This window comes from Rhopilema esculentum, chromosome 16, assembly GCF_057945365.1.
Source record: "Rhopilema esculentum isolate cy_ngs chromosome 16, ASM5794536v1, whole genome shotgun sequence".
NCBI classification, from domain to species: Eukaryota; Metazoa; Cnidaria; class Scyphozoa; order Rhizostomeae; family Rhizostomatidae; genus Rhopilema; species Rhopilema esculentum.
The window spans coordinates 1,136,079-1,161,277 of NC_142830.1; the positions used below are offsets into that span (position 1 = coordinate 1,136,079).

The 25,199-nt window shown below is 35.6% G+C and overlaps 2 protein-coding genes across 3 annotated transcripts; both read left to right on the forward strand.

The window, feature by feature from the left end:
• Window positions 1-114: 114 nt before the first annotated feature.
• Window positions 115-12,689, forward strand: LOC135682574 (uncharacterized). Of its 2 annotated transcripts, none has more exons than XM_089113103.1 (6): window positions 115-1,548; window positions 2,856-2,958; window positions 6,248-6,473; window positions 8,220-8,470; window positions 9,437-9,655; window positions 9,860-11,122. In XM_089113103.1, the coding sequence occupies exons 1-6, from the start codon at window positions 1,204-1,206 to the stop codon at window positions 9,943-9,945; spliced, it is 1,230 nt and encodes a 409-aa protein (XP_088969229.1). In that variant the 5' UTR covers window positions 115-1,203; the 3' UTR covers window positions 9,946-11,122. The 2 variants fall into 2 exon arrangements, with proteins under 2 accessions (XP_088969229.1, XP_065053606.2); XM_065197534.2 differs by lacking the exon at window positions 9,860-11,122 and adding an exon at window positions 11,154-12,689 and having other exon boundaries at window positions 116-1,548.
• Window positions 12,690-14,427: 1,738 nt separating this feature from the next.
• Window positions 14,428-25,080, forward strand: LOC135681903 (uncharacterized). Its single transcript, XM_089113105.1, has 6 exons — window positions 14,428-15,416; window positions 15,759-15,861; window positions 20,018-20,243; window positions 22,004-22,254; window positions 22,836-23,054; window positions 23,406-25,080. The coding sequence occupies exons 1-6, from the start codon at window positions 15,072-15,074 to the stop codon at window positions 23,414-23,416; spliced, it is 1,155 nt and encodes a 384-aa protein (XP_088969231.1). The 5' UTR covers window positions 14,428-15,071; the 3' UTR covers window positions 23,417-25,080.
• The last annotated feature ends 119 nt before the right edge of the window (window positions 25,081-25,199 follow it).

Below are 25,199 nucleotides of genomic sequence, written 5' to 3' on the forward strand. Positions count from 1 at the left end.
CTCTGAGATGAAGGGACTTGTACAGCGAATGCGCAAACTCTGGTCGGCTTAGCAACATCAACAGGTTGATATATTCTGATACCAAAAGTCTATTATATTGAGAATACCAAGAACTATATGGCCACTCAGGGATAATAACAAGACCTGTTGCTTGATCAAATTCTATTTTCTGTAAGACTTTAGGAATAACAGCAAAAGGTGGAAAATAATAGAATTTGAATGATGACAAATTGAAGGTAAATGATTCAACAGCCAAAGCCTCTGGATCTGGCCAAAATGAAACTAATGGCTTCAACTGACAGTTAATTCTAGAAGCAAAAAGGTCAATGTCAACATCAAAATTCAACTTTTCAATAATAAACTTTCGCATGGGGGGACCGAAACGCATATTACACCGGCACAGTGTAAACGTTAAGGCAAAGTGGATAAAATTTGTGCGGCACAGTGTAAACGCAAATCAATCCGAACAAGTTTTATGCGCATAGATGTTATTCTGGCACAGTGTAAACGGGGTCTAAGTCAAGTGCCCTAAATCCTACTACTCGAAGATTATCTGGTCTTCTCCTCTAAATATAAATTTTTAAGTACCATACCTAGTTGAAGAAGATTGCCAATCAGAACGAGAGAAGAAATTATTTTATTATGCTTTGAAATCATCTCTCTCAAAGTGTAGCAAAAAGATAAAAAATTAACAACTTTGTAACATTTCCAACAAGATCAGAGGTTTTCCGACAAAATAGCAGTTTAGTTTTAAAGGGGGGCTCTTCTCTAACGAAAAAAGGTATTTCGCTCAAAACTCACTCTTTCTCGACTATTTTCACTATTTTCTCATTTTTACAGAAATTGTAAGGTCAAAACTATCCTTTGATTAAATCACGACTGATTTTTTCAAATGCAATAGTGAGTTAGCAGCATTTAAGCTCAATAAGCATGTGCTTTGGCCAAACTCCCGATTTCGTACCTTAAATTCAAAACCATGACAATTGATGGTGAAATGCCGAATTTCAAAAAAGTATGACGTCAGATGATTGCTCTAAAAATCTTATTGGGTTTGATGTTGTTTTTTGCAATTTCAATATTTGTTGTTCTGATTAAATATTAACAAAAAATGGTTGCCTACTGAGTTAAATAAGCAATGCTTAATGCCTTATACGAAACCGATTGTCTGCTGCTGTTGTTATCAGTTTTGCATATTCCATCAAGATGGTCCTGATAGTTCTGTTTTCTTTTGGCTGCATTTTGTCACTTAACGTGAATGCAGAAAATATTGTAAGACACAGTTGTGGAACAGAAGGGACGTTTTACAAAATCGCATCAAATTATGCACTGAACGAGGCGAATGCAGCAACAAAAACGACGTCAGAAGGGGTTCTTGGATGCATCGAGTTTTGTGTGAAGAACGAAAGCTGCAAGGCATTCAATTACAAAAAGGTTTCGCCAGTTGAATCGCTATGTGAACTTTTGCAGAATGATAGAAACACGAAAGAAACAGATGTGGCCCCGAGAGATGGTTGGAGTTATTACGACACAGGATTATATTCATCGCAGGTTGAGTGATAAGTAAATTTCACTTCCTTTCTGTGATTAAAGCTATATAGACTTTTAATGGTTGGAACAAAGGATGGTTTTGACATAAAGCAATGTCTTAAAATTCGTTATTGCCCAAATACGCATGCCTTTTTACGGGGAAAAGATTGGCAAAATTTTCATAGCAATAGCTAGACAGAAGGTCTTTTTCTGGCATTCTACTTAGAGTTTCAGCATGATAGCAAGTGTATTTGCAAATGCAGAAAAACTGGAAATCGTGAATGAATAATTGTCTTTTTAGCTTATAGTGTCTTATATAAAAGTATTTTAGCTTAAAGTTATTTTGGAATTTTGCTGAATGAATGGTTCTGAAATTGTAACGTTCTTTGCTTAATCAACAAAAAGTTTTAAAAATTACTTTGCAGGAAACACTTTGGAACAAACTAAAGTTTTCGTCGGGCACTCTTCAGAGTATAAAACGTCAGAACATAGATCGAAAACTCTACGCTAGGAAATAAATATACCCGTTTGTGGATCATAATAGGCCAGTCAGAAACACAAGCACATGACTGTTGAGGGTACCCAATCAGTGCTAGTTGCTTGTTGAAAAGACCACCACCGGAGTCCCAAGGTAAAAACTTACCCCTTCTGATCAGACAGAAGCGGGTTATTCGTGTTTCTGTAGATAGATTCAAAAACTGCTAGTTGGAACGACGATCAGGGTCTACCAATAATCCGAAACATGTAGCCAATATAGTTTTTTGCACAATCTTGGTTTTCCAGTAAATGCTGTCCGATAGCGGAATCGCATGTGTTTAGTTTTCGAAACGCCTATTGATTTTATTGATTTTGATTTTTGGTTATTTATACAGGGTAATACATTCAGTAATGAAAAGATAACAACTGATTTACAATGTGCCCTGTTTAAAAAGCTAAGCTAATTAACATCATATTATACAAAATCCTAGCGTAGATTCTAGCGTTGTTGATCCTAGCGTAGAGTTTTCGGTTTATGTTCTTGCGTTTGAAACTCTGAATCGGGTATAATATTTTCTGTCGAAAAGTATTCGATTTGTGTTCTGGTGATATATGCTCTGAAGAGTGTCAGACGAAACACTTTAGCGCATTTAAAAAATTTTTCTTTTTTCAAAGCCATTTTTCATTTTTGTGCCACCAAAAGATTGTTCCTAAAGTTTAAAAATGAAATCTTATGCAGATCCATGCTTTCCAGAACTAAGCATTTTTCCCATCCGCAGCTTTAAAATATTTATTTTGACCTAAATATGCGTATAATCTTAATATCTGTATACTCTAATTTGCCCATGCAGATTGGTCAGCGCTGCCGAAACCTGTCGTACAACCCCTGCTATCCTTGCTTGTGTATTGATTCATGCTATTCTGGTCTTGGATACAGCTGCAACTGCACACACGGTTTGTATGGAAATGCATTATAAAATGGCTACATACTGTGTGCTTGTGGGTCACTATTGCCCAAATTTGGTTGTGAAGCTCTTAGGACTTGAATTATTTATTGACAACTGGTACTATTGTGAGTAAATTGAAGCGGTCTGTTATTTGTTGAAGGAGCTTTTGGTTTTCCTGTAAAATTGACTAGATTCATGGTTGGTTTTACTTCACTTTTGACGAATCGAAATTTAATTTCGTAACAGTATTTTCATTTTTGAAATGTATTTATGCTCTCAAAAAGGCCCTCTTCTCGTGATCATCAAATAGAGATAAATCTTTCAAGTTGCCCTTTAGAAGTAAATGCACCCCTGTCGGACTCAATTTTTATTGTAAGTATTTAGCTTTCGTACATACATAAATTGAACTAAGTTTGTGTTAACTATTGAAGAGAAAAATGCCTTCCAGATTTCGTTTGCAGGCATGTACGATAGGTTGTAAGCTCAAACTATCCCTTGTGCGCTTATTTAAGATACCGTGTGTTATAACCCCAGAAACTTCTCCGCGAATATAAAAAACACCTCTTGAATTGAATATCACCTGTGTTTCAGAAGCCAATTTTTCAAGTTTTATTTTAATTGTTTTTTAATGCAAGTTTTTACTATAGAATAAACCATTTAGTGCTTCACCAACGATCTTTGGTGGATTTTAGAATGAACAGCCTTTAAAGTTGTTTAATACAATATTCATGCCTTAAGTCTAAAGATATAGTACTACAAAGATAAGAGCAAGGAGACTCATCATAAATCTTTAATCGAGTTGTTACTAAGCAGTATATAAAAGGAAGCTTTTTGGGGCAAAGTAGGCACAGAAGGAAGGTTACATGAACCCAAACCTTTCCCAGAATCTCACGTGCCCTCCACCTTTGGCAGCTGGTGTCATCGCTATATGCAATGACCTCGAGACCATCTGCAAAAATGCTGTTAATTAGGTAGTCCCTTTCTGCTCTCTGCACTAATGGGCCCGATCTTGGTTGCAAAAGAAAAGGACCAAGAGAGGAGCTTTGATGGCAGGCACGTCAATTTCAGCAACATTTTCTGTCTTCTTTTACAAAATAATTGCTCTATTAAAGGACTGAAATAGGAAATAATTTTAGTTTTTCTTCTAATTTCGCATATTTGAAACCAAATCATTAATTCTTAGTTATAAGAAGGGATGTTCGTTATTATTTTTTTTAAAAAAAACATCTATTCAAACAAAATAAAAAAATTAACAAACTGCTTGGAATAAGGATGGCAGTTATTCTTTTTGAGGATGAGGCACATATTTCTGATTAATCAAAAAGGCAATAAAAGAAAGCACATCTTGAGACTGATACAGTGTTCTATTTTATGCCAATTAGTACTTATCAAGTGGTTAGTCTTTTTAAAAAAGTAGTTTAATAAGATTCAAGCTAAAAATTTATGTTAAACAATGCAATTATTTACAATCACAAAGCGCTGTCATGAAAAACACTACGGAAACTCTTAAAAATCTTTGACTGTAGCAGATTATGAGAAATCGGTGGAAGCTAACCAATTTTCAGACATAAATGACAATAGTCATTATTCAGTCATACTCAATATTGATAAACGTCGGTTTTGGTCATGTTGAAACATTGGTCAAGATGGCCATGCATTTACATTTAGAATGATACATTTGAAAACGAAGCAAAAATACAAGCCGGTCGAAGCACGAATGCAAACATGCAAGGTTAACCTCAAATTTTGAACATGCGCAAAACAATGAATTTGAAAACAATTTATTTGAGATGTATCATTTATAAAGTTTGTACCATTATATAGTTTATAGAGTACCATTTGTAAAGTATGAAGGTGCAAAAGAAACTCTTCGCAAAAGATTTTGCTTATCAGGAACAACTACCATTTGGAATAAGATTGTTAAAGTTTTGATGAATTCTATACAATTTCTCTGCTGAAGTCTAATCTTAAAGGTATTATCCTGCTAAATTAAGTTTCTGTTATTCTTTATGGCATAAATGTGTAGCAATTTCTTTTGTTGATGAGTCGTCTACCAACACCTATCTCTAGCAAGATCTAATTTCACATTTATTCACTATATCGGAGTGCTACGAATCTCTAAGTGGCCTTGGCTAATATGCCTGTGAAAATCATACAAAAAAGTGATAATAGCGAGTTAGACATTTGATAGCAAAAATCTGCAAAAATCAAGAAAAAACCTATTTTTCCAAAATTATCCGTGACCCTCGAAATATAAAATCTCTGCGAGGGTGAATCTTTTAATATTGCTGTACTCAAACGTACAAAAGATTATCACTTCGCCGAAGTTTGGGCAAAAAATGTGGGAAGCTATCCAACGCATACTTCTTTCAAATCTTAAAAGACGGTTATTCAAAATTGCAAAAACCGAGATCCGGTCTAAGTCCGCATTTCCTTTGCTGAAGCTCAGGAGAGATTTCAGGACCTAAGGATTTAAAATTTATTTCGGGGGTTATAAGCAATGATTGATCATGACATAACAAATTGTGATACAAATATTGAGGATTGACGAAAGTTCTTCCTTATGTACTTTGATTAGGCCTTGCGATTAGGGCTTTTGTGGACTTGCAGAGAACAGAAAAAGGAACAATTTCAAAAAGCCTGTTTGGCCTATAGCTTTATCTTTTTCCATGCACTTTTTCTCGTATAAGCGTGATGACTGCCATAACCGCAGTGGTTGGAAATCGACGTCCATTTCTACTAGCCTTGTGGACTGGATAAGCTATAATTCCCCTGACTTCCGATTTCCTGCTATGTTTTTATCCCGATTTCCAAATCCCGGCCATCAGTTTCCGATTCCATTTGTTATCGATTCTCGAACCCCGCTCACAAAACTTTGCAAATCCCGATTCCCTACTCCAAAAAATCATGATTTATGCTTTCCCGATAAACATATTATGTACCCGAAGCTATGCGTTAGTAAAATGTTCGGGTTGAAAATGTTCGGGTTCGGGTTAGTAAAAACATTGGGTTGAAATTGGACCCTCAAAGATTTTCAATGACCTCTGGGTTGAAATAGAAGAAAAATACACTACTGTTTGGGTGGTACCTCAAATAAGAAGAAAATGGTTGGAATATTTTGAAAAAATTGATTCCCGTGACGGTACCATAGCTAGATTAGAGTGTGAAATAGCTTTTCTTTGCAAAAGACATGATTACGCATTTCTGTTTTATTTATAATTGTATGACAGTTTCGTGAATTTTGAAACAAAATGTCTGGTGTTTCATTTTTCAATAAAATTTACATGCTTTTTTAGGATTGCCTTCGCTTCCTGACATATATACTGCTTTCGAAACAACTGTTGCTGGAGATTCAAAGAAGTCGGCTTATGACCGAGGACAAGATATGAATGGAAACAAACTTGTTACTTTGCTCAATGGAGCCATGATTTCATCTTCAGTTGGCAGGTCTGGTAGAGTTTTAAGGTTGTATGGCACCAATGCTGGAGCTGTTCTTGGCAACTTTTATTCGCACAGCTTGAAGTAAGGGTAACTGTAAGGTTGACATTTTGTATATTTTGCCAAAGTTTCAACGTTTGTTCTATCCTATGAAAAGTTTTAAAACGCCATTTTCTGAATTAAAGTTCGATAAAAATTTGCTGCAATTTCAATTAATTCGTGTTACATTTCTTCACTGTTGATTGTTTATTTTTGGCACTTTCGTTCATGAAAAGTGATGCTTGTTTTGGAGATTATAATACAGTTAGCTTTTTGGAGTTAGCAATAAAGGCCCTGTTCACATGATACCGGACTCAGTTCATATTGGATCATCGGATCCCTTTTAATATCGGATAGGCCTTCTGTTCACACGATAACGCTTGTATCCGTTACGCTCCGTATCGTTTTTGCGGTGTAAAACCATTCCGCTGTGATCCCTTTAGGGGCTTGTGAGAACGCATGAATCCGATACGGTTTCGCTCCGGAATCTCTGTTTTGAAAAGGCAGCTTTCGTTTCGAAATAGCTTGGTGCACTTCTCACGACACGAAACGGCAGTGGATCCCAATAAAATAATAAACATGGTCCTTGCAATGTTTGATGCAAAAGAAAATCAAATTGTTAAAACTGTTTTTGAAATACGAATAACATTCCACGTTGCTATGCAACTGCTTAAAGACAAAAGAATTGTCGGAGCAGTGTTAGAATGTAGCGTGCTGTGTGATTAAGCACGAGTGAATCAGATACGATCTCATTCCGATATCTTGTGAACAGGGCCAAAATTTGCAATTTCTTTACAATTTTGATGACATCTGCTCATATCGCACTTTCACCTTGATAGGATATCTTTAAAGCACAGAACGAGGGATTCTAGAAAATAGAAATGCTGGAATGTTGGAAAATGTTTTGTATAACCTATACAACATAAGGAAGACAGGGGTGGCCCTAGAGACAAACCTTCAAGGTGCCGACGTTTATGGCATCGTAACTGCCGACGAAGAATGTATCAAACTGCCGACAGAAAAATAAAAATTAGATAGCATGCGTTTAGGCGATGTGCCCTGCATAGAAATTAGAGCCTTTTTTGGCAGTTTTCCCTTTGTATGAAACTTAATCTCCCAATATAGCCTACACTCTTTCCTTATAAGAATATTGTTTGTAAGAATAGTCAGGCGCAGAATCATGCATTTTTTGAGAATATTGCAAGCTTTTAGTGACAAAAAATTGCAACGCAAGAAAATGTGCTTGTGATCGAATGTTTCATTGGCAATTACACTGTCTTTAATCGAAAAAGGAATCCTTTAACAACAGAATTCATTATTAAATATTTCTGCTGTTAAGGTAATTCTCCTGAACCGGTTAAGAAGCTGATCAAATCAAGTATCTGTATTACAAGCAGGGCCACCGAGAGTTTTCAAAGGCCCTGGGGCAACAGAAGACCCTTGCGAGCGGAGCGAGCAGAAAATCCTTGCCAACACGCCCTTAAGATTAGCTTAAAATACAATTTGCATTCATTTTCTTGTAATCGTCTAAAATGTGTTAATAGGAACAGTTCCTAATCGTCTAAAAGTGTGCCATACTTTTGTTATGTTTGCTTAACTCAATTTTTAAAATGGAATTCATTACTTTACGAGGCTTCGCCCCTCATGATGCATTGTATTATGGCTCAATTTTTTTCTCGCAAAACATTGAATCAGTCCTACCCACGGCGAATGATTCTTGCGCATGATATTATGCATCGTTCCTTTACATTATGATACTATGATGTTATGAGACGAATAATTTTTTTTCAGCAATCCAGCTGATTCGAAAATTAGCATTTCCTTGTGGCTTCGAATTGCATCTCCGCAGTCTGGAGTTCAAACCATTTTTGGAGCAGGAAGATATGCCTCTGATTCAGGAGTGCTTTTGCGAGTCACCTCATCAGCAAAATCGATATATGCCCGTTCTCTTCTCAGTTCAAAGCATCTTACAACGCCTGAGGTACAGATCTCAGATACATTGCAAACCTGGACCCATGTAGCGTTGACTTCCAACTGGATATGTAAGTGAATAATCATATGTTATATACCTTGTTGAAATCTAATGCATTATCTTAATATTATCATTTATTCATATTTTGTAGTATTCATGGTCAGAATTGCCCAAAATATACATTCTTTATGTTTATTGCTCAGATTTTACTTTGCTGTCATAAAATCATGAATTATGTTTAAGTAAATCCAGTACATATGGTACACAGACCAGGGATTAAATAATCCGTATGTTTTGGTCCTATTATAAAAGGATTTGATTTTTGGTTTCGTAAACTGGTAAAAATCCCCCAAAGTTGGGAGTTTGTCAGAATGAAAGTATTCCAACAATCAGTTGAAAGAAATATTTTACGATTTAATGTGAGCCTTGCAGCAAACATATTATCTAAATAATTTGCAGACTGGTAGACTATAATATCACTTGCTACATATTGATTCAAAGCCATTCGATAAGAAGCACTTGCTAAATAATTTCTTTCCATTTCAAAAAGAAAATCCTTCCTTCTTTAAGGGAAGTTATATATATTCAACAGGGCACCTAGAATATGAATTTTGTTGCAAATGTGCCAAAGTAGTTATAGCCAAACCCAAAAGTTTTAGAAAGAGCATGTCAGCCTTAAAATACTGTCGATACTTTTTCAAACGTAAAATATACATAATATCATTAATTCATTATAAACCAATTTTGGTCAGAAAGAACAGCCACATTCACGCTTGATGCTGCCACAAGGCCACTGTAGTATTTCTTGTGTTACATCCTTGGAAATTCTGGCTCACGCCTTACCAAGCCGTCATTATTTCGGGCTGCCCTTCTATTTACGTGACACTGAAAATATTAACCAAACATTTGTAAATGACAACTTTGTCCAGTTCATTCGAGATTTTGCCATAAACTTTTCTAGAGCATACTAATAATTTACAGTTGGAATCAGTTTCTCACATATTTATAGTTTACTGCTTTTCCTGTTTTTTTGTAGCACCAAAGATTGTCATCTATCTAAACGGCCTCAATGTCGCACAGCAAACAACAGCTAGTTCCTATTCTATATCAACCACAAAGCATCCTAACTTCATTTTTGGAGCTGGGTCATTGTTTTCTTTGATCAACGATCATTGGGATATGCATATTGACGACTTTGCTTTTTGGGATAACTATATTCTAACTCCAGAAGAAGTTGCCTACGTTATGAATAAAGGTAAAATCAAAGACTTTGTTTATCCACTTAATGATGAAAATCTTGAATTTTCTAAATAATGTTTGCTGTGGAGAAAATCATTGTTTAGAAAATGTAAAACTGAGTGCTCATTTTAACATGAATTACCGTATATTTAAAGAGTATTAACCTATGCATTGAAATAAAGGATTTATCTTTAATTTTTTATAACCTTGCCGGATCTAGCTGGCCCAGCAAACGGGCAGCTAAAGCAAGTATCGAACGAGGAAAAAATCGCCTTCCATGATTCAAAATTTGCTTTTTATGCTTGAATCGTGAGTAAAAAGTGTGGATATCCTATTTGAATTGATATCATTACAATGACTCTCATAAAGCCTGGTTCCCACTTGGTCGTTTGGGTCGTTTGAGTCGTCAGAGTCGTTCCTGAAAGACACGAACAACCCAAAGAACACATTGGTTTCCACTTAGTCGTTTGAGTCTTTCGAGTCGTTTGTTGTTGATGTTGTTCATTGCTTGCACCATGCATCGCTCAGTTAATTTTGGGGGCATGCGTGGAAGGAACCATGGTAGCATTTGATAAACAACAACTGATGTTGCCAAGTCAACTATTTCTACCTCTGGTGACTTTGTACAAACGACGATGTTAGATCACTAAATTTCAGTGCAATAGCTTGCCATGATTTGATATTTTTGTATTTATTTTTAAACTCTTTCCAGTAATTGTTATAATGGCACTCATATTTTTGAACTTCTTCCATAAAGCTTGCCGTGAAATATTAAGCTATTTTGTTCTTGTTCTATTCAAACACGCGGTTACAAGAAAATATCCTATTCTTGAAGAAAAAGTTTCTAAAGCGTGGTTCGTTTGAGTCGTTTGAGTCGTTTGTCGGTTTCCACTTGCAAAAATCATTCATGCGTGGGTACTTTGGGTCGCGGAGATAGAATTTTTTCTATCTCTGCGACAACTGTCGTTTGAGTCTTTCGGGTCTTTTGGGTTGTTGGCAGGTACGTTTCCACTGTGTCTTTTCAGTCGTTTGGGTATTTTCCAACGACCCAAACGACCCAAACGACCAAGTGGGAACCAGGCTTAAGCATTTTTAAATGAAACTTAAACATGCCCTTTTAAAGGAAAGTATGAATCCAGCCCTTGGCAAAAGGCTTCATCATATTTTCGCTTCAATGCCTTATCACCCTGTTGATTTGATATATACCTTGTTCAAATGATACCGGATTCAGATAACTTTTCATATTGGATTGGCCTTCTGTTTACACGATGACGCTTGAATCCGTTTCGCTTCGTATCGTTTTTGCGGTGTAAAAGCCTGCAAAAAAATTACATAGCCAGTCTTTTTTATGGTGTGTCATTATAAACTATTGTTTGGAACATCATTAAAAAAGAACGATTTCAACTGAATGAAGTTAGTAACTTGAAGTTAAGAGTAGAAAAGTTAAAAAAAGTAGTTTACTTGTTCAAAAAGGGATATGCTGCTTATTTTTCAACTGTCAATTTACTTTTTAGGCTTTGTCTAGCAAGAAGCCAAGTATGAAAATCATTATGAAAATCATTATGGCTCGGAAAAGAGGAGCAAATCTTATTCATAAAAGTATGGCATTGATTGGAATAAAGATCAGGCTGTTTATTTCTAAACAAAGTGTTTCTGCTCAGTCTTGAACAGAATAAGACTATTTTTATTCTGATCATGAAGATCTTTAATGAAGTTGGTTATTTCAGCATTTTTAATCACGCTTTCGGTGTCTATTTGCTACTATGAGCTACTATGAGCTTCAACTTTGATTTGAATGGGACGTTGTATCAAGACTTTTACCACGTTCTCAATATAAGTAGCAACTTTTCGTTTTCACTTTGGGTTTGATCAAAAGAAAAAGAAAATATATTGCTTTCAAATAGAACATATATGGTTTCCAATGAACAAAATTCAACGAGAAACTCTCGAAAAACGCATCATCTTTAATCTTGGTACTCTCGTTTCTAATGAACATGCCAAAAAAGTTCCTATCTTTCATAGTGTCACTAAAAAATTTTATCATAACATAAATCCAATTCCAAACACCTAGCACATCTTCCTACTTCGATTTGCGTCCTATGCATGATCTCTTTTACGTTTCAATGAAAATTACCGATCTGTCATAAAGTGCTTGATGCCGTATAGGCAGAGCTGTACACGCTTTTGGTGCATAAAACAAGACACTTTTAAGTTGCTTCGTCAATCATCGGGCAACTGTCCTTCAACGTTCTATATTTATGAAACTAATCTTACGATTCTGTTCTTATAGTTTCTTTTTACCCTTTGCTCTTCCTATTTTCTTCACCTGATGAAGATTTAAGCTCAAAACGTCAGAAGAATATTCAACTTCTATGTACATAGTCATATTTAAATATATTTTTCGTATTTATCACTCACTCGACGTACAAACGCTGAAGTATATTGATTAGCCAGTCTCATTGCTATGGATCACCGTAGTAAGATTGGAATTTAGAACAGGTTTGATCAAGCAACAAAAACTCGAAACATCTGTTAAAGTAATTCTGAGTAGCAGTACATTATTAAGATGCCATTTATTTGTTGATGCTTAAACCTCCTGTAAACATCTTTTTTTGAATATATTACGTTGCGATATCAAAAGTGAACTTTGAGATAGCGGTCTCCTAGAAACACGATGCAAATTAGCCCCTTCTTATGTCAAAAATAGCTTTAGTTGCTTTGTTTATCAGGGTTGCAATAAATACTCATCAGGAGTTTTGCAAATCAGAAGCCACCTTTTCTAGGAGATTATCGCATTATAGAAGAAAGTTATAAAAACCTTTCCCAAAGCCCATCAATGGCATAATAATAGCCCCTCATGTAAGTTTTATTTCTAGCTTCAGTTCCAATAACTAACAGGACAGGAGAATGATAAACAATATGGAATGATAGACTCTCTACGCCTTAGCTAAAATTTTACCATGTTTTGTGTAGGGACTTGCACTTTATTTTAAATTATTTGACGAATGTCAGTTAATGACAGATGTTATATTTCATCACAAATGTTCATAGTTAGAATTTTCTTTGTGCACATCTATTAGATATGTACTTAGATACTGTAGATCCTCGAATTAGCCCCATGGGGCTTATTTATTTTTGATATTTTTGGATGAGGGCTTATTCGAGGGGGGGGGGGCTTATACGACGGGGGCTTATACGAGGGGGCTTATAAAAGTATTGTAGACATTGAGAAGACATTATTAAAAGACCTCGTTTATTTTAGTAGGAATTTATTTATGAGCGTTTAATTAATTACTACCAAAAGTATGAATTTGTTGTGGAAATTCAATAAAACGCTATAGGCAACCTCATATAGCAAAAATCATCGAATAGCAGTGGGGGCTTATTCGAGGGGGGGGGGCTTATTGACAATTTGCAGTTCTAGGGTGGGGGCTTTTTCGAGGGGGGCTTTTTTGAGGGGGGGGGGCAATTCGAGGATTTACGGTAAGTCAAAAAAAGTTTTGCATAAAAATATCAGCTTCCGATGCTATGCTGTATGTATTTACATATGACATTTCAAAAACCAAATGCAAATCCTTGCTTATACTATCAATTCTTGAACAAGTGAACAAAACCCCTTAGATTGTATGTAGATAATCAATGTAGTATGGATTTAATCAAGGTATAGATGGTATGTAGTATGGCTTTCTGTTAGGCAGTGCGCAATTTGTATGCAGTCTTTATTCTTCCCTTAGTCTTTCAACATACACTCTTGGCTAGCTTTGTAGAGTTATTCCAAAAAACTGCCTGATTTCAATACTTAAGCATTGACAAGTCTTAACTGTTCGAATGTTCTTAAGAAGATATAGCATAAGTGACTAAGTGAAGCATGGCAGTTTACATTCTAATATGCACTAGACACAATATAGAGCGGACAGATTTTTTAAACAGGTTGTCTGCTTATCTGAATTATTCAGGCAAAGGTTGACATTCCTTTTTTAATTTACCATGTTATCAGCCAACTGGAGACGAAAAGGAATCAAATTCAAAGAATGTTTTGCAAAAACTTTCTGCTAATTTGCATGCAGGTTTTTGTCATTAATTTGTTATTTTAAATTTTACCAGCTATTTACAATTGAACTCACTAATCAATTCAAAATAATATTGTCATTACCAGTTAAAAAATTCATTCATCTAGTAAATGCTTATTGTTTTAATGCAATAACTTTTGAATTAAGAATTGCCATAATTAGAAAAGACAAGCAGAGAATATTTGCATTAATATTGAAACAGTCAGTCACAGGTTGCTTTGAACTTTTTTCGTAAATCTAGCAACCTTTTTAATATGCAACTGATAATTTGTAAATCGTTTTACCAAAATTTGATATCAGTTATAGCCGCGATAGCAACACAACCCGTTTTCGATTCAAAGGTTCATTCAATAATAATGTGATCTACCACTTAGAAGAGTTTGTCATATAAAAAATGTCTGATGGCTACCTAAACTCTCTTTAACCAATTAAAAACGAAATTACTGTTTTGGATAATGACGTCATCTCATCATTATTGCCTTGTTGGAGAAACTTTCAAAGAAACCAACATTAAATCTCCATTAAAACATTGAAAGAAATGATAAACTATCAAAGAAATGATAAACTTTCAAAGAAATGAAAAGGAAAACAAACAATTGCTCTTTCTAGGGACACTGGAGAACATTTAGAGCAGGGGGCTCTAGGTGGGTTGGAAAACTACTATGGTATGCCACCGTTATCTTTGATGGCACAACCTTGATAAAATGCTTTAAGAAAAATTTGTGGGGGGCCCTGAGCCCTAGCTCCCTTGATTTAGCGTGATTGACTCTCTTAGTATTTAATTGTGCTTTTTGTTTCTACTAGAAAAATTTCTTCGATTCGTCATTAAAGAATTAAAATTCCGTTAAAGAGCTAGTCTTTACGTTAGTGAAAACAAATGAATTCGAAAAACTTAAAACAGGGACACCAGAACAGCTCAAGAACCATGGGAAATGGCAGGCTTGACGAAAGCGAATTTTTAATGTCTTCTCAACTGATGTCTTCATTTCAATATGTTACAAAAAGAGGCATATTTCCGGCACATGAAGCACTTTTTTCGGCAGAGTCTTCAGAAAAAAAAGTAGTTTATTAATTGAGAAAAGCACTACAGTCGGAAGAGCTATACGTTTGTTCAGATATGATCTCAATCTCGAATCAATTCGATTGGATTGAGGCCCCCTCTCCTTCCTCCCCGAGAACATCACTTTCATTCATCCCTAACTTCATGATTAATAAAGAAAGTGCCTCTGGTTTACTTTTGCGTAGCGCATGTTCATGGGAAAATGTGATTAAATATTAAAATCAGCAGAGTTTGACCAATTTTGGTGGCAACTGTTTGTGTCAGAAGCACAGAACAAGTTCGGTTCTCTAGTTTCTGAAAATATGGTCCTGACATTGCTGTTTTATTTTGGTTGCATTTTGTCACTTAACATGAAAGCAGAAAATATTGTAAGACACAGTTGTGGAACAGAAGGGACGTTTTACAAAATCGCATCAAATTATGCACTGAACGAGGCGAATGCAGCAATAAAAACGACGTCACAAGGAGTTCTTGGATGCACCCAGTTTTGCTTGAAGAACGAAAGCTGCAAGGCATTCAATTACAAAAAAGTTTCGCCAGTTGAATCGTTATGTGAACTTTTGGAGAATGATAGAAACACGAAAGAAACAGATGTGGCCCCGAGGGATGGTTGGAGTTATTACGACACAGGATTATATTCATCGCAGGTTGAGTGATAGATAGATCGATTTTCTGTCTGACGTCATAGCTACGGGTCCTTTCTTCATGTTCGGAACAATGTACTGTTTAAGAATTAGGAAATTCTGTTCGTTTCCCTACATCTTTTTGTGTAAGAGTTTGGCTAAAAACGTTCTCGAGACAGTAACTAATTCGAGATTTTGGAGGATGGCAAATTCTTCTCAAAAGACAAGAACCCAAATATTCTGAATAACTTTAAAACGCCATGAAATGTTGTAAATTAAAGATTATTCCTTTTAAATCACTCTAAGTTGTACTTTAAACTTAAGATGCGTGATTTCAGAATCATACATTTTCATTTATCTACGCAGATTGGTCAACACTGCCGGAGCTTATCGTACAACCCCTGCTACCCTTGCTTGTGTATTGATTCATGCTATTCTAGTCCTGGATACAGCTGCAACTGCACAAATGGTACGTAGTTCAATTGGTTTTAGAATAATTTTCATGCAGATCGACAGACCTCTATAGGTCAAGTTTTTCCTGCCATATTTCTTTTGCTTAAGAATACGAGCCTTCATAACAAACTACATATTCCAATGAGTCGACAACATAGGAGTGTCGGACAAAAAAGCTTGAAATATGCCTGGTTTCCGCTTTTCAGTGCTATCTTGAAATATTGAATGCAATCTTTGTCCAGCACAACTTGAAACGCCTTTAGCAAGATGCTAAGACTTAGAGAAACATTTCCATCCTCTGCAGATAAAACCTTAATATTCAATACTTAACATTATTATTCATGGCACTTCATGGCACTAAATATGCATTTAAAATTAAGGAGCTATTATGATAATAATATAATGATAAAGGCATTTACATTCTGCCATTTATCCACGCGGCTCAAAGGTGCATTACATAATGTTCATAAAACTATTAGAGTAATATAGTATACAGTATTACAAAGAATGTTTGTAAAATAGATAAAATCAAATTTAAATATGCTTGAAAAAAGAGATCACAAACGAATTGGAAGAAATACGCATGAAAGAATTGCAAGAAAATTATGGAAGTTTTGGTACTGCATTTTGATTAATATAATGGTCTAGAAATTAGGATTAATATAATGGTCTAGAAATATTCCTGTAATGCAGAGTTGTCGATATTTATGACAACTTATACGATTATTATTTTATATATTTGTTGAGATATATTCAAGGGATGGATAGGATATTTGAGGCAATTTGCGCCTTGGACACAGTCATCGACCCGAGACCACTCTTTATTCATAAGTTACGACCATCAACAATAGGCAACTTGCGCTTGACACCATGACATAGTCCTCTGTTCATTGTAATAACACGCACAAACTTAGTTTAGTTCTGAACAAGCTGCCATGGTTTCCATTTCTTTAAAAGGGAATGACAATAATATCTCAAATATTTTGTCTTGCTTCAGATTTTCTGGGAGTCCAGTCCCCCCACCCCCCTCCCCCCGTATCCCTGGTATTCATGACTCTGGCGTTACCTATAGCGATTACATGGGTCAAGGAGCGTACAGTCTTCACTTGAACTAGTGATTTGTTTGCTTATTTAGATAATTTTGTTAATATTTGGAACCAAATGTCAAGTTTTAGTCATCCACCTACATTTACTGTAGGTTAATCTACAGGTTGAGACAAGTCCTCTCCGATATTGTAAAGATTATTGATTCTGTTTTAGTTTAGAGCGTCTTATTTCTATATAATATAAGATGGGTAAAAGTTAGGACCACTGGATCTGGGGGGTGGGGGCACACCCCCCTCTGATTAGAAAAGGTATAAATATGCCCTTTTTGAAAAATATATTGAGTGCAGAAGCGGTTTTAGGGACTGCGGGGCACGGGGCCAAAAACATCTGCGGGGCCCGGGACCAAAAACATTTGCCGGGTTTTTGTTCTTTACAATTTATATCTTTTTTCTTAGGTGTGGGGCCCCTTTTGGCTACCACAAGCGCGGGGCCTGGGGCCGTAGCCCCCTAGACCCCCTTAAAACCACCACTGATTGCGTGCAATATTATCCCAGCGAGATATTTTGCCTTTAGACGCCAAGTAAAACAAAAAAAATTTAGGCGTATCTTGATAAAGCGCAAATTCTTGTGACAGGACGTGTGAATTTGCTTCGAAGAAATGAATTTGCTTCGAATACTTGAAATTTCCTTTGAAGTATATATGACTGAAAATTTGCTTCGAAATAGACAGAGACTGAAATCCTGAAAAATCGCTTGGAAGTAGATAAAGACTGGAAATTCGCTTTGAAGGAAATGGAGACTGGAAATTCTCTTTGAAAGAGATCGCAACTGAAAATTTGCTTTGAAATAGACAAATCCTGAAAAATTCGATAATTCCTTTCAGTTCTGTTCATTATAATTTCGGTTTTTTCTTTTAAGTTTTATTTACTTTTGTATGTATAATTGCATCAATGTGGACTTATTTTTTCTTTGGTATGTTGTAAGAAATCTGAATATTTGTTGAATATAATGCACCAGTCACTGGAATAGGGGAAGGATGTGTGCCTGCCATTTAACAAGGGCCACTTAACTTACAATAAAAATTAAAAAGAAAACTAAATACAAAATATTATAAAGAAAAAACGATTCCTAAATTTTTAAATTACACAAGGAGATCTTGCTACATTCCATGTAGCAGATCTCGAAGATCTTTGGATTGGAGTTTCATTTTTTCCCCAAACTTTCTTAAAAATAGCGAAGTCATAATGTACGCCGATGATACCAGTATTTCATATTCCTCTAAAGATATTGATGAGCTTAACCCTTTGGAGCCTATTATTTTTCGTAAAATTTGCAGGTTTTAGCACATCAAAGACAAAAATGCATTTCCCAGAGTCAATAACTTGAGAGAAAGTAATACAACTATACACTTTTTAAAAGCTGAAAGTCATCGCAATTAGAACCAATGAAAAAAAGAAAATAATTGTCAAACAACAAAACAATACACACTAATCAATTCAATTAAAGTTTTAAGTTACAAATGAAAAATATAAATTCCAATAGTTTAACTCTATTTTTTGAAACTGAAACATAATTATGTACTTTTAACATTTTGTCATTGGTCCTTATTGTCTTTACTTTCAAACGACACAAAAATGAAAGATGGTGACAGTGACGTCTGAAACAGTGACTTGAAGGTAAAAAACTGTCACTGAATGTTATTAAGACACAAGCAATGGTTAATGGCCCTCGACCAAATATAAAAAGACATCAGACAAATCAGTACCCACGCCATCATTCGTCATTGGTAACTAACATATTGACTTTGTGGATAATGCTAAATATTCGGTAAAAGTCTTGATAAAAATCTTGTATGGGATGAACATATCAAGGTTTTGCGTTCGAAGGTTCCCTAAAATATGCTAAAAACTACTTCCAAAAAATTCCCTCAATCAGTTTTATAGAGGTATTGTGGAGCCCTAAGGGTGACTGTGGGGACACTCGCCTGCTTATGCTACAAAAGTTTCAAAATCGTGCTGCGAGAATGGTTACTCGTGGTTACCAACAGTAGCTATGACGCACCAGCAGTTAACTTGATAAAAGAACTTAAATGGCCAACAGTCCAGGACATGATAAAACAAGAGACTGGTACCATTGTTTTCAAATCAGTAAATGGTCATGCGCCAACATATCTCTCTACTTTGTTTACGAGAAACATAACTAGAGGGATTGTAAGTTTGAGAAATTATGAGACTGATTTGCTTCTTCCAAGAATGAAAACGAGCATTGGCCAAAAAGCATTTTCATTCCGTTGATCAAAAGTTTGGAATGACCTAGAACTGGGGCTCAAGCTAGCCTGAGCTAGTCCCCGCTCTGTCTACTTTTAAACGTAGATTTAGCAACAAATAACATTGTCATTTCTTTTAAATTTTGTATATTTTATGCTAATTCTAGTATTGTTAATGATCTTCTTTATTTTTTATTTTAATAAAGTATTATTGTAATTCATTTTTGTCACGGTCCCCTGAAAGATAGCCACTCTATATGACGGGGCAACCATGTTTAAAGAATAAAAATGAAATGAAATATGAAATGAAAACTTAAAATGAAATGAATTTTTTGGCTTGGCGTTGGCGTGAGATGAGCATCCATTGGGATATGGTGTGAACTTTAACTTTGGTAAATTGGCGTAGTGATGCAGCACAAAGCTCTCTCTATGTCCGCTTCAGAATTATAGAGGGGTTGGGGTTGGTCGGCGTAATGATTCCACATTAGCATGGGCGTCCAATTGGCCTTTCCTTGGTATACCTTGGGAGTTCGGTTTACATAGAAACCACCCTGGTAAATTACCATTAAAGCTGCATCATCTTTTGAAATAGCCAATGTTACGGTAAAATAGATGTTTGTGCCCTTTTCATTCATTTTGCACCCCCTCCCTGTTCAAACCTGTCCGGCGAACCCTGTCCTCCGTCCGGCGGCCCTGTAAGGGTTCGCTTTCTATGTAACGTAACGACACTAAATTGTTTGGAACGTTGTGGCCTGTACAAATATCATAAACTTTCTAAGCTTTCTCTGCAATACAAACCAGCTAGATTTAGCTTTGATTCTTTGGCGTCTTTCTTAAATCTGCTACAAATTTCTTCTAGGATCTCCACGCCTTCCTACTATTTATACTGCTTTTGAAACAACTGTTGCTGGAGATTCAAAGAAGTCGGCTTATGACCGAGGACAAGATATGGATGGAAACAAAGTTGTTGCTTTGCTCAATGGAGCCATGATTACATCTTCAGTTGGCAGGCCTGGTAGAGTTTTACGATTGTATGGCACCAACGCTGGAGCTGTTCTTGGCACTTTCTCTTCACATACATTGAAGTAAGGAATATGGTGGCTGGAATTTCCTTTTTCTTTTCAAATATTTCTCTTTGAAAACAGTTTTTAGGATTCGTAATGCATAGTTGACGCTAGATTTGTGGAGAAGCTGAGGTCATCAATTTATTTCTTCTTTGATACTTCAAATGCAATAGACGCATACAATAAGAGCTTGAGCCATCTGTCACCAATATTGGTCAATCAATTAGCGTGTGAATGAAATCGGACACACACTGATTGGCAAGTTCCTGATTGAAAGATCATTTAAGCCTATTCAGTACAGTATCTGATGATGTAAGCTATTCCTAACCTAGAAAATGCTTTTAACATCGAAAATCATCAACATTTTTTGAGAATATTTGTCAAACTAATTTCAAATTACATTGATATTTTTTTGCATTTTATTCCCCTTTATCATTAAAATTCTTATAATAAGAATGTAAAGGTATGTGACTGTTCGAAGAGTTAGCTTGAGAAAGTTGATGATATCTTTAATCGCGGCAATAATATCTTATGATAGGCCACAGTTGGCTAATATTTCTGTTTTGTATTCATTTTTTCACTTTGACTTTTTTTGCAAGCAACCCAGCTGGTTCAAAGATGAGCATATCACTTTGGATTCGAATAGCATCTCCCCAAACACGATATCAAACTATTTTTGGGTCAGGAAGGTTAAACTCTGACACAGGGGTGCTTACGCCAGCCATCTTATGATAGGCCACAGTTGGCTAATATTTCTGTTTTGTATTCATTTTTTCACTTTGACTTTTTTTGCAAGCAACCCAGGTTGTTCAAAGATGAGCATATCACTCTGGATTCGAATAGCATCTCCCTAAACACGATATCAAACTATTTTTGGTTCAGGAAGGTTAAACTCTCACACAGGGGTGCTTACGCGAGCCATCTTATGATAGGCCACAGTTGGCTAATATTTCTGTTTTGTATTCATTTTTTCACTTTGACTTTTTTTGCAAGCAACCCAGCTGGTTCAAAGATGAGCATATCACTTTGGATTCGAATAGCATCTCCTCAAACACGATATCAAACTATTTTTGGGTCAGGAAGGTTAAACTCTGACACAGGGGTGCTTACGCCAGCCATCTTATGATAGGCCACAGTTGGCTAATATTTCTGTTTTGTATTCATTTTTTCACTTTGACTTTTTTTGCAAGCAACCCAGCTGGTTCAAAGATGAGCATATCACTCTGGATTCGAATAGCATCTCCCCAAACACGATATCAAACTATTTTTGGGTCAGGAAGGTTAAACTCTCACACAGGGGTGCTTACGCGAGCCATCTTATGATAGGCCACAGTTGGCTAATATTTCTGTTTTGTATTCATTTTTTCACTTTGACTTTTTTTGCAAGCAACCCAGGTTGTTCAAAGATGAGCATATCACTCTGGATTCGAATAGCATCTCCCTAAACACGATATCAAACTATTTTTGGGTCAGGAAAGTTAAACTCTGACACAGGGGTGCTTACGCCAGCCATCTTATGATAGGCCACAGTTGGCTAATATTTCTGTTTTGTATTCATTTTTTCACTTTGACTTTTTTTGCAAGCAACCCAGGTGGTTCAAAGATGAGCATATCACTTTGGATTCGAATAGCATCTCCCCAAACACGATATCAAACTATTTTTGGGCCAGGAAGGTTAAACTCTGACACAGGGGTGCTTACGCGAGCCATCTTATGATAGGCCACAGTTGGCTAATATTTCTGTTTTGTATTCATTTTTTCACTTTGACTTTTTTTGCAAGCAACCCAGCTGCTTCAAAGATGAGCATATCACTCTGGATTCGAATAGCATCTCCCCAAACACGATATCAAACTATTTTTGGGTCAGGAAGGTTAAACTCTCACACAGGGGTGCTTATGCGAGTCAAGTCATCAGCAACAGCAATATTTGCTCGTTCATTTCACTCTTCAAAATATCTTACAACGCCAGATGCGCAGCTACCAGATAAATTGCAAGCCTGGACCCACGTTGCGCTAACAATTGATTGGAAGTGTGAGTTGATATTTGTTTAATCAGAAGCAGACATCCTCATAAAGTTTTTTTTAGATTTTTCACCTTTATCTACCTGTTCCATCTTTTTTTTGTTTTTTACTACCTAGCTTTTAAGAAGGTAGGTTTTAGGACACCGAGAAGCTTGGCCTATCAAACAGTAGTTTGGTCCTTTCTTTTGACGTGATCAAATCTCATGATTTCTATGTCTAGAATTACAGGGAGCACAAACCATAGGCCCTTGGATCAGTAGTCGGCGACCTTGACAACTGAGCCATTCTTGCGCCGTACCTTCTTTTCTCTCTAATTGTAGAAAATATCTTTCAAGAGCAAATTTTGAATGATTTGATTAGCCAAATATGATGTCTACAATTGTTTCATAGGATCCTCTTAAAGGAGAATTCTGTTGTAATTGTAACTGATTATTGCTCATGTTTTTGATAGAATAAAGATTTATTCACAGGTCTATATTAGCGCACACAACGTTGCCTACTGCTGTAAGTGTGGTGCAATATGCAGGCTAACAAAAATCTGCATTAGCACGTAATGTTAAAAAACTTACAAAGTAATGATTGAATTTTCAGTTCCAAAGATTGTGTTGTATGTTAACGGTCGCAATGTGGCACAGACAACCGTAACCGATACCCACTCAGGATCTGGCACAGTCCATCCAGAAGTGATATTTGGAGCAGGATCCTTATATACATTAGCCGATGATCACTGGGATATGCATATTGACGATTTTGCTTTTTGGAATGAATACATTTTAGCTCCAGAAGATGTTGTTTACGTTATGAATAAAGGTAAGAGCAAATGCCTCCTTGCAAATAGACTATAGAGTTGCACTTCCTGAAACTTTTAGCTTTTTTGAAGACTGAGGCTTCTCGGAGACATTGTTTGGTGTTAACACTATTGACGACATCTTGTACCAAATGTCATGCAACATACATATTATTAGTTTTCTTAGATACCTAAAACCAATATCTACTGTTTTGCACCTTGAAGACAATATTGTCGTAATTCAGGATAATAAAAGAAATTCTCATAGCAATATCTTTATTGGTCTTGCAATGTTGGAAAAGAAATGCTGCATCTATTAGTTTTTTTTCAGAATTATTTTCAACCCTGTTTCCTTAAAATTGCTTTCGTTTTAGGGTTCGTCTAGAAAAATAATCACGAGACAGAGATTCGTCTTCTTTTCCTTGGCATACAAGCACAGAGATTCGATTGGACATGTGAATGTAACATTTGTCGTTACTATCAGCATCCTTTTTACCAAAATACGACGAAGCATAAGACTGAAATGATAGCCGGAGCAATAACCATTGCTTTCTTGATAAAGCAATGAGCAAAAAGACAAATTTTGGAATATTTGAAGCAGAAACTTTGTTTTAAGACGTTTCGTATAATATACGAATTAAATTATTGAAGCACTGAAATATAAAATATTGTAAACTGGAATTATTAGAGGCCATAGAAGAAGGAGTTATATATAGGGAAAGTTAGGCTTCGACTTTTGAAACAGTGTTTTTCAAAGGTGAAATTAGAGCAAGGGGGCGCTAATTAGAAACTGCAATTTTGTAAAAAGGTTTTAGCGCCATACTCATTATATTCATTTAACAAGTACTTCCAATCCTTTTTAGAGAACAAAACACACAGAAAAGCTTTTGCAAACCTTTCCATAGCGTCGTTGGAGCCCTCCAATAATTGTCAAACTGTACCACTACTATATTCCTTTATAACAGTGTGCTTAATGGGAAGCAATACAATGGACAGGCCCCCCATCCCAATATGAATTTCGTTCCGACGGCACTCCAATTTATGTGTCTACTTGAAAATGGACATAATGCTCATGCCTAACTTATGTCAGGTACTAAACCCTAAAGTACTAAACCCTTCAAGCCTTTCAGAATATCTACATGTTTGTAAAATTTCAAATAATGCAGAAATAGTCATGTCTGAATTTTATGCAAATTGTGTTGCAATTCTAATTGGGTAAAACATATGTACTGTTCAGGCAAAATGGCAATTAACTAAATTTGCACCCTGGCCCTGAACAGTACAACATAGTATACAATTTATTTGTATTGGAAGTTAGTTTCTAAAAGATAGCAATCATGCACTCAAATTTTTTAGATCAAAAAAAATTTCTATAGAAACACTTTGTCAATGTTTTTGGTATTATATGAATTAAAAGCTAAAAGTAACTTCAAATGTGCAGTTGTTGAGTGGATTACTCTTTAATTCCTTTAGAGGCAAACAATTTTGATCTACAAAATGCTGGGCTTCTTTTTACAGTCCATGCAAGCATTTTATCATTCATTAGACAATTAAATGTCTCTACAGAACTTTCAATTTTTTTCTAAATTTTTTTAGTCCTTCTTTCCATGCATCAAATTCAAGAGCCCCAAACAGGCCTGTTTAGAGATGGATTTATTGTAAATTTGCTTCTCACAGAAGGAATTTTTTCTATCCATGAAGAAAAGTAATGAAAATTAAGAAATTGTTTTGTTATCTTCACTTTAATTCACTTCAGCCAAATTGATCATGAGAGTCTAATATTACTGAACCCAACGTAAAACCATACTTTATATTGTTGATTAATATAATTATATAGTCTCCAAATATTCATTTACATTCATATATACATATATTCATGTGAAATTTATTAATTAATTTCCAAAGGTCTAAACTTCAATTTCTATTCTGTTCATTACATTAACAGATAGTCCAACAAAAATTGAGGTGATCAGATGATTAAGCACAAGACAGTGCTAAACATGTGACCTTGATACTGAATAAAATTCTCATGCATAATAATTCAAAGTGGGTCATTCCATGTCAATTCAGCAGGCAAAATATTGGAATGACACCATACCTCTTAGATTTGGCTCAAAATCTAACAAAACACTATTCTTGGCAAGGTTATTCCAGTCTCCAAATTTGAT

Bases quoted from the DNA above. Each gene is read 5' to 3' on its own strand.
- LOC135682574 (XM_089113103.1), top strand. From the start codon at position 1,204: ATGGTCCTGATAGTTCTGTTTTCTTTTGGCTGCATTTTGTCACTTAAC. The intron at 8,471-9,436 runs GTAAGTGAATAA...GTTTTTTTGTAG, and splicing joins GTTGACTTCCAACTGGATAT to CACCAAAGATTGTCATCTAT. The intron at 9,656-9,859 runs GTAAAATCAAAG...TGCCGGATCTAG, and splicing joins TGCCTACGTTATGAATAAAG to CTGGCCCAGCAAACGGGCAG.
- LOC135681903 (XM_089113105.1), top strand. From the start codon at position 15,072: ATGGTCCTGACATTGCTGTTTTATTTTGGTTGCATTTTGTCACTTAAC. The intron at 15,417-15,758 runs GTTGAGTGATAG...TTATCTACGCAG, and splicing joins CAGGATTATATTCATCGCAG to ATTGGTCAACACTGCCGGAG. The intron at 15,862-20,017 runs GTACGTAGTTCA...AATTTCTTCTAG, and splicing joins CAGCTGCAACTGCACAAATG to GATCTCCACGCCTTCCTACT.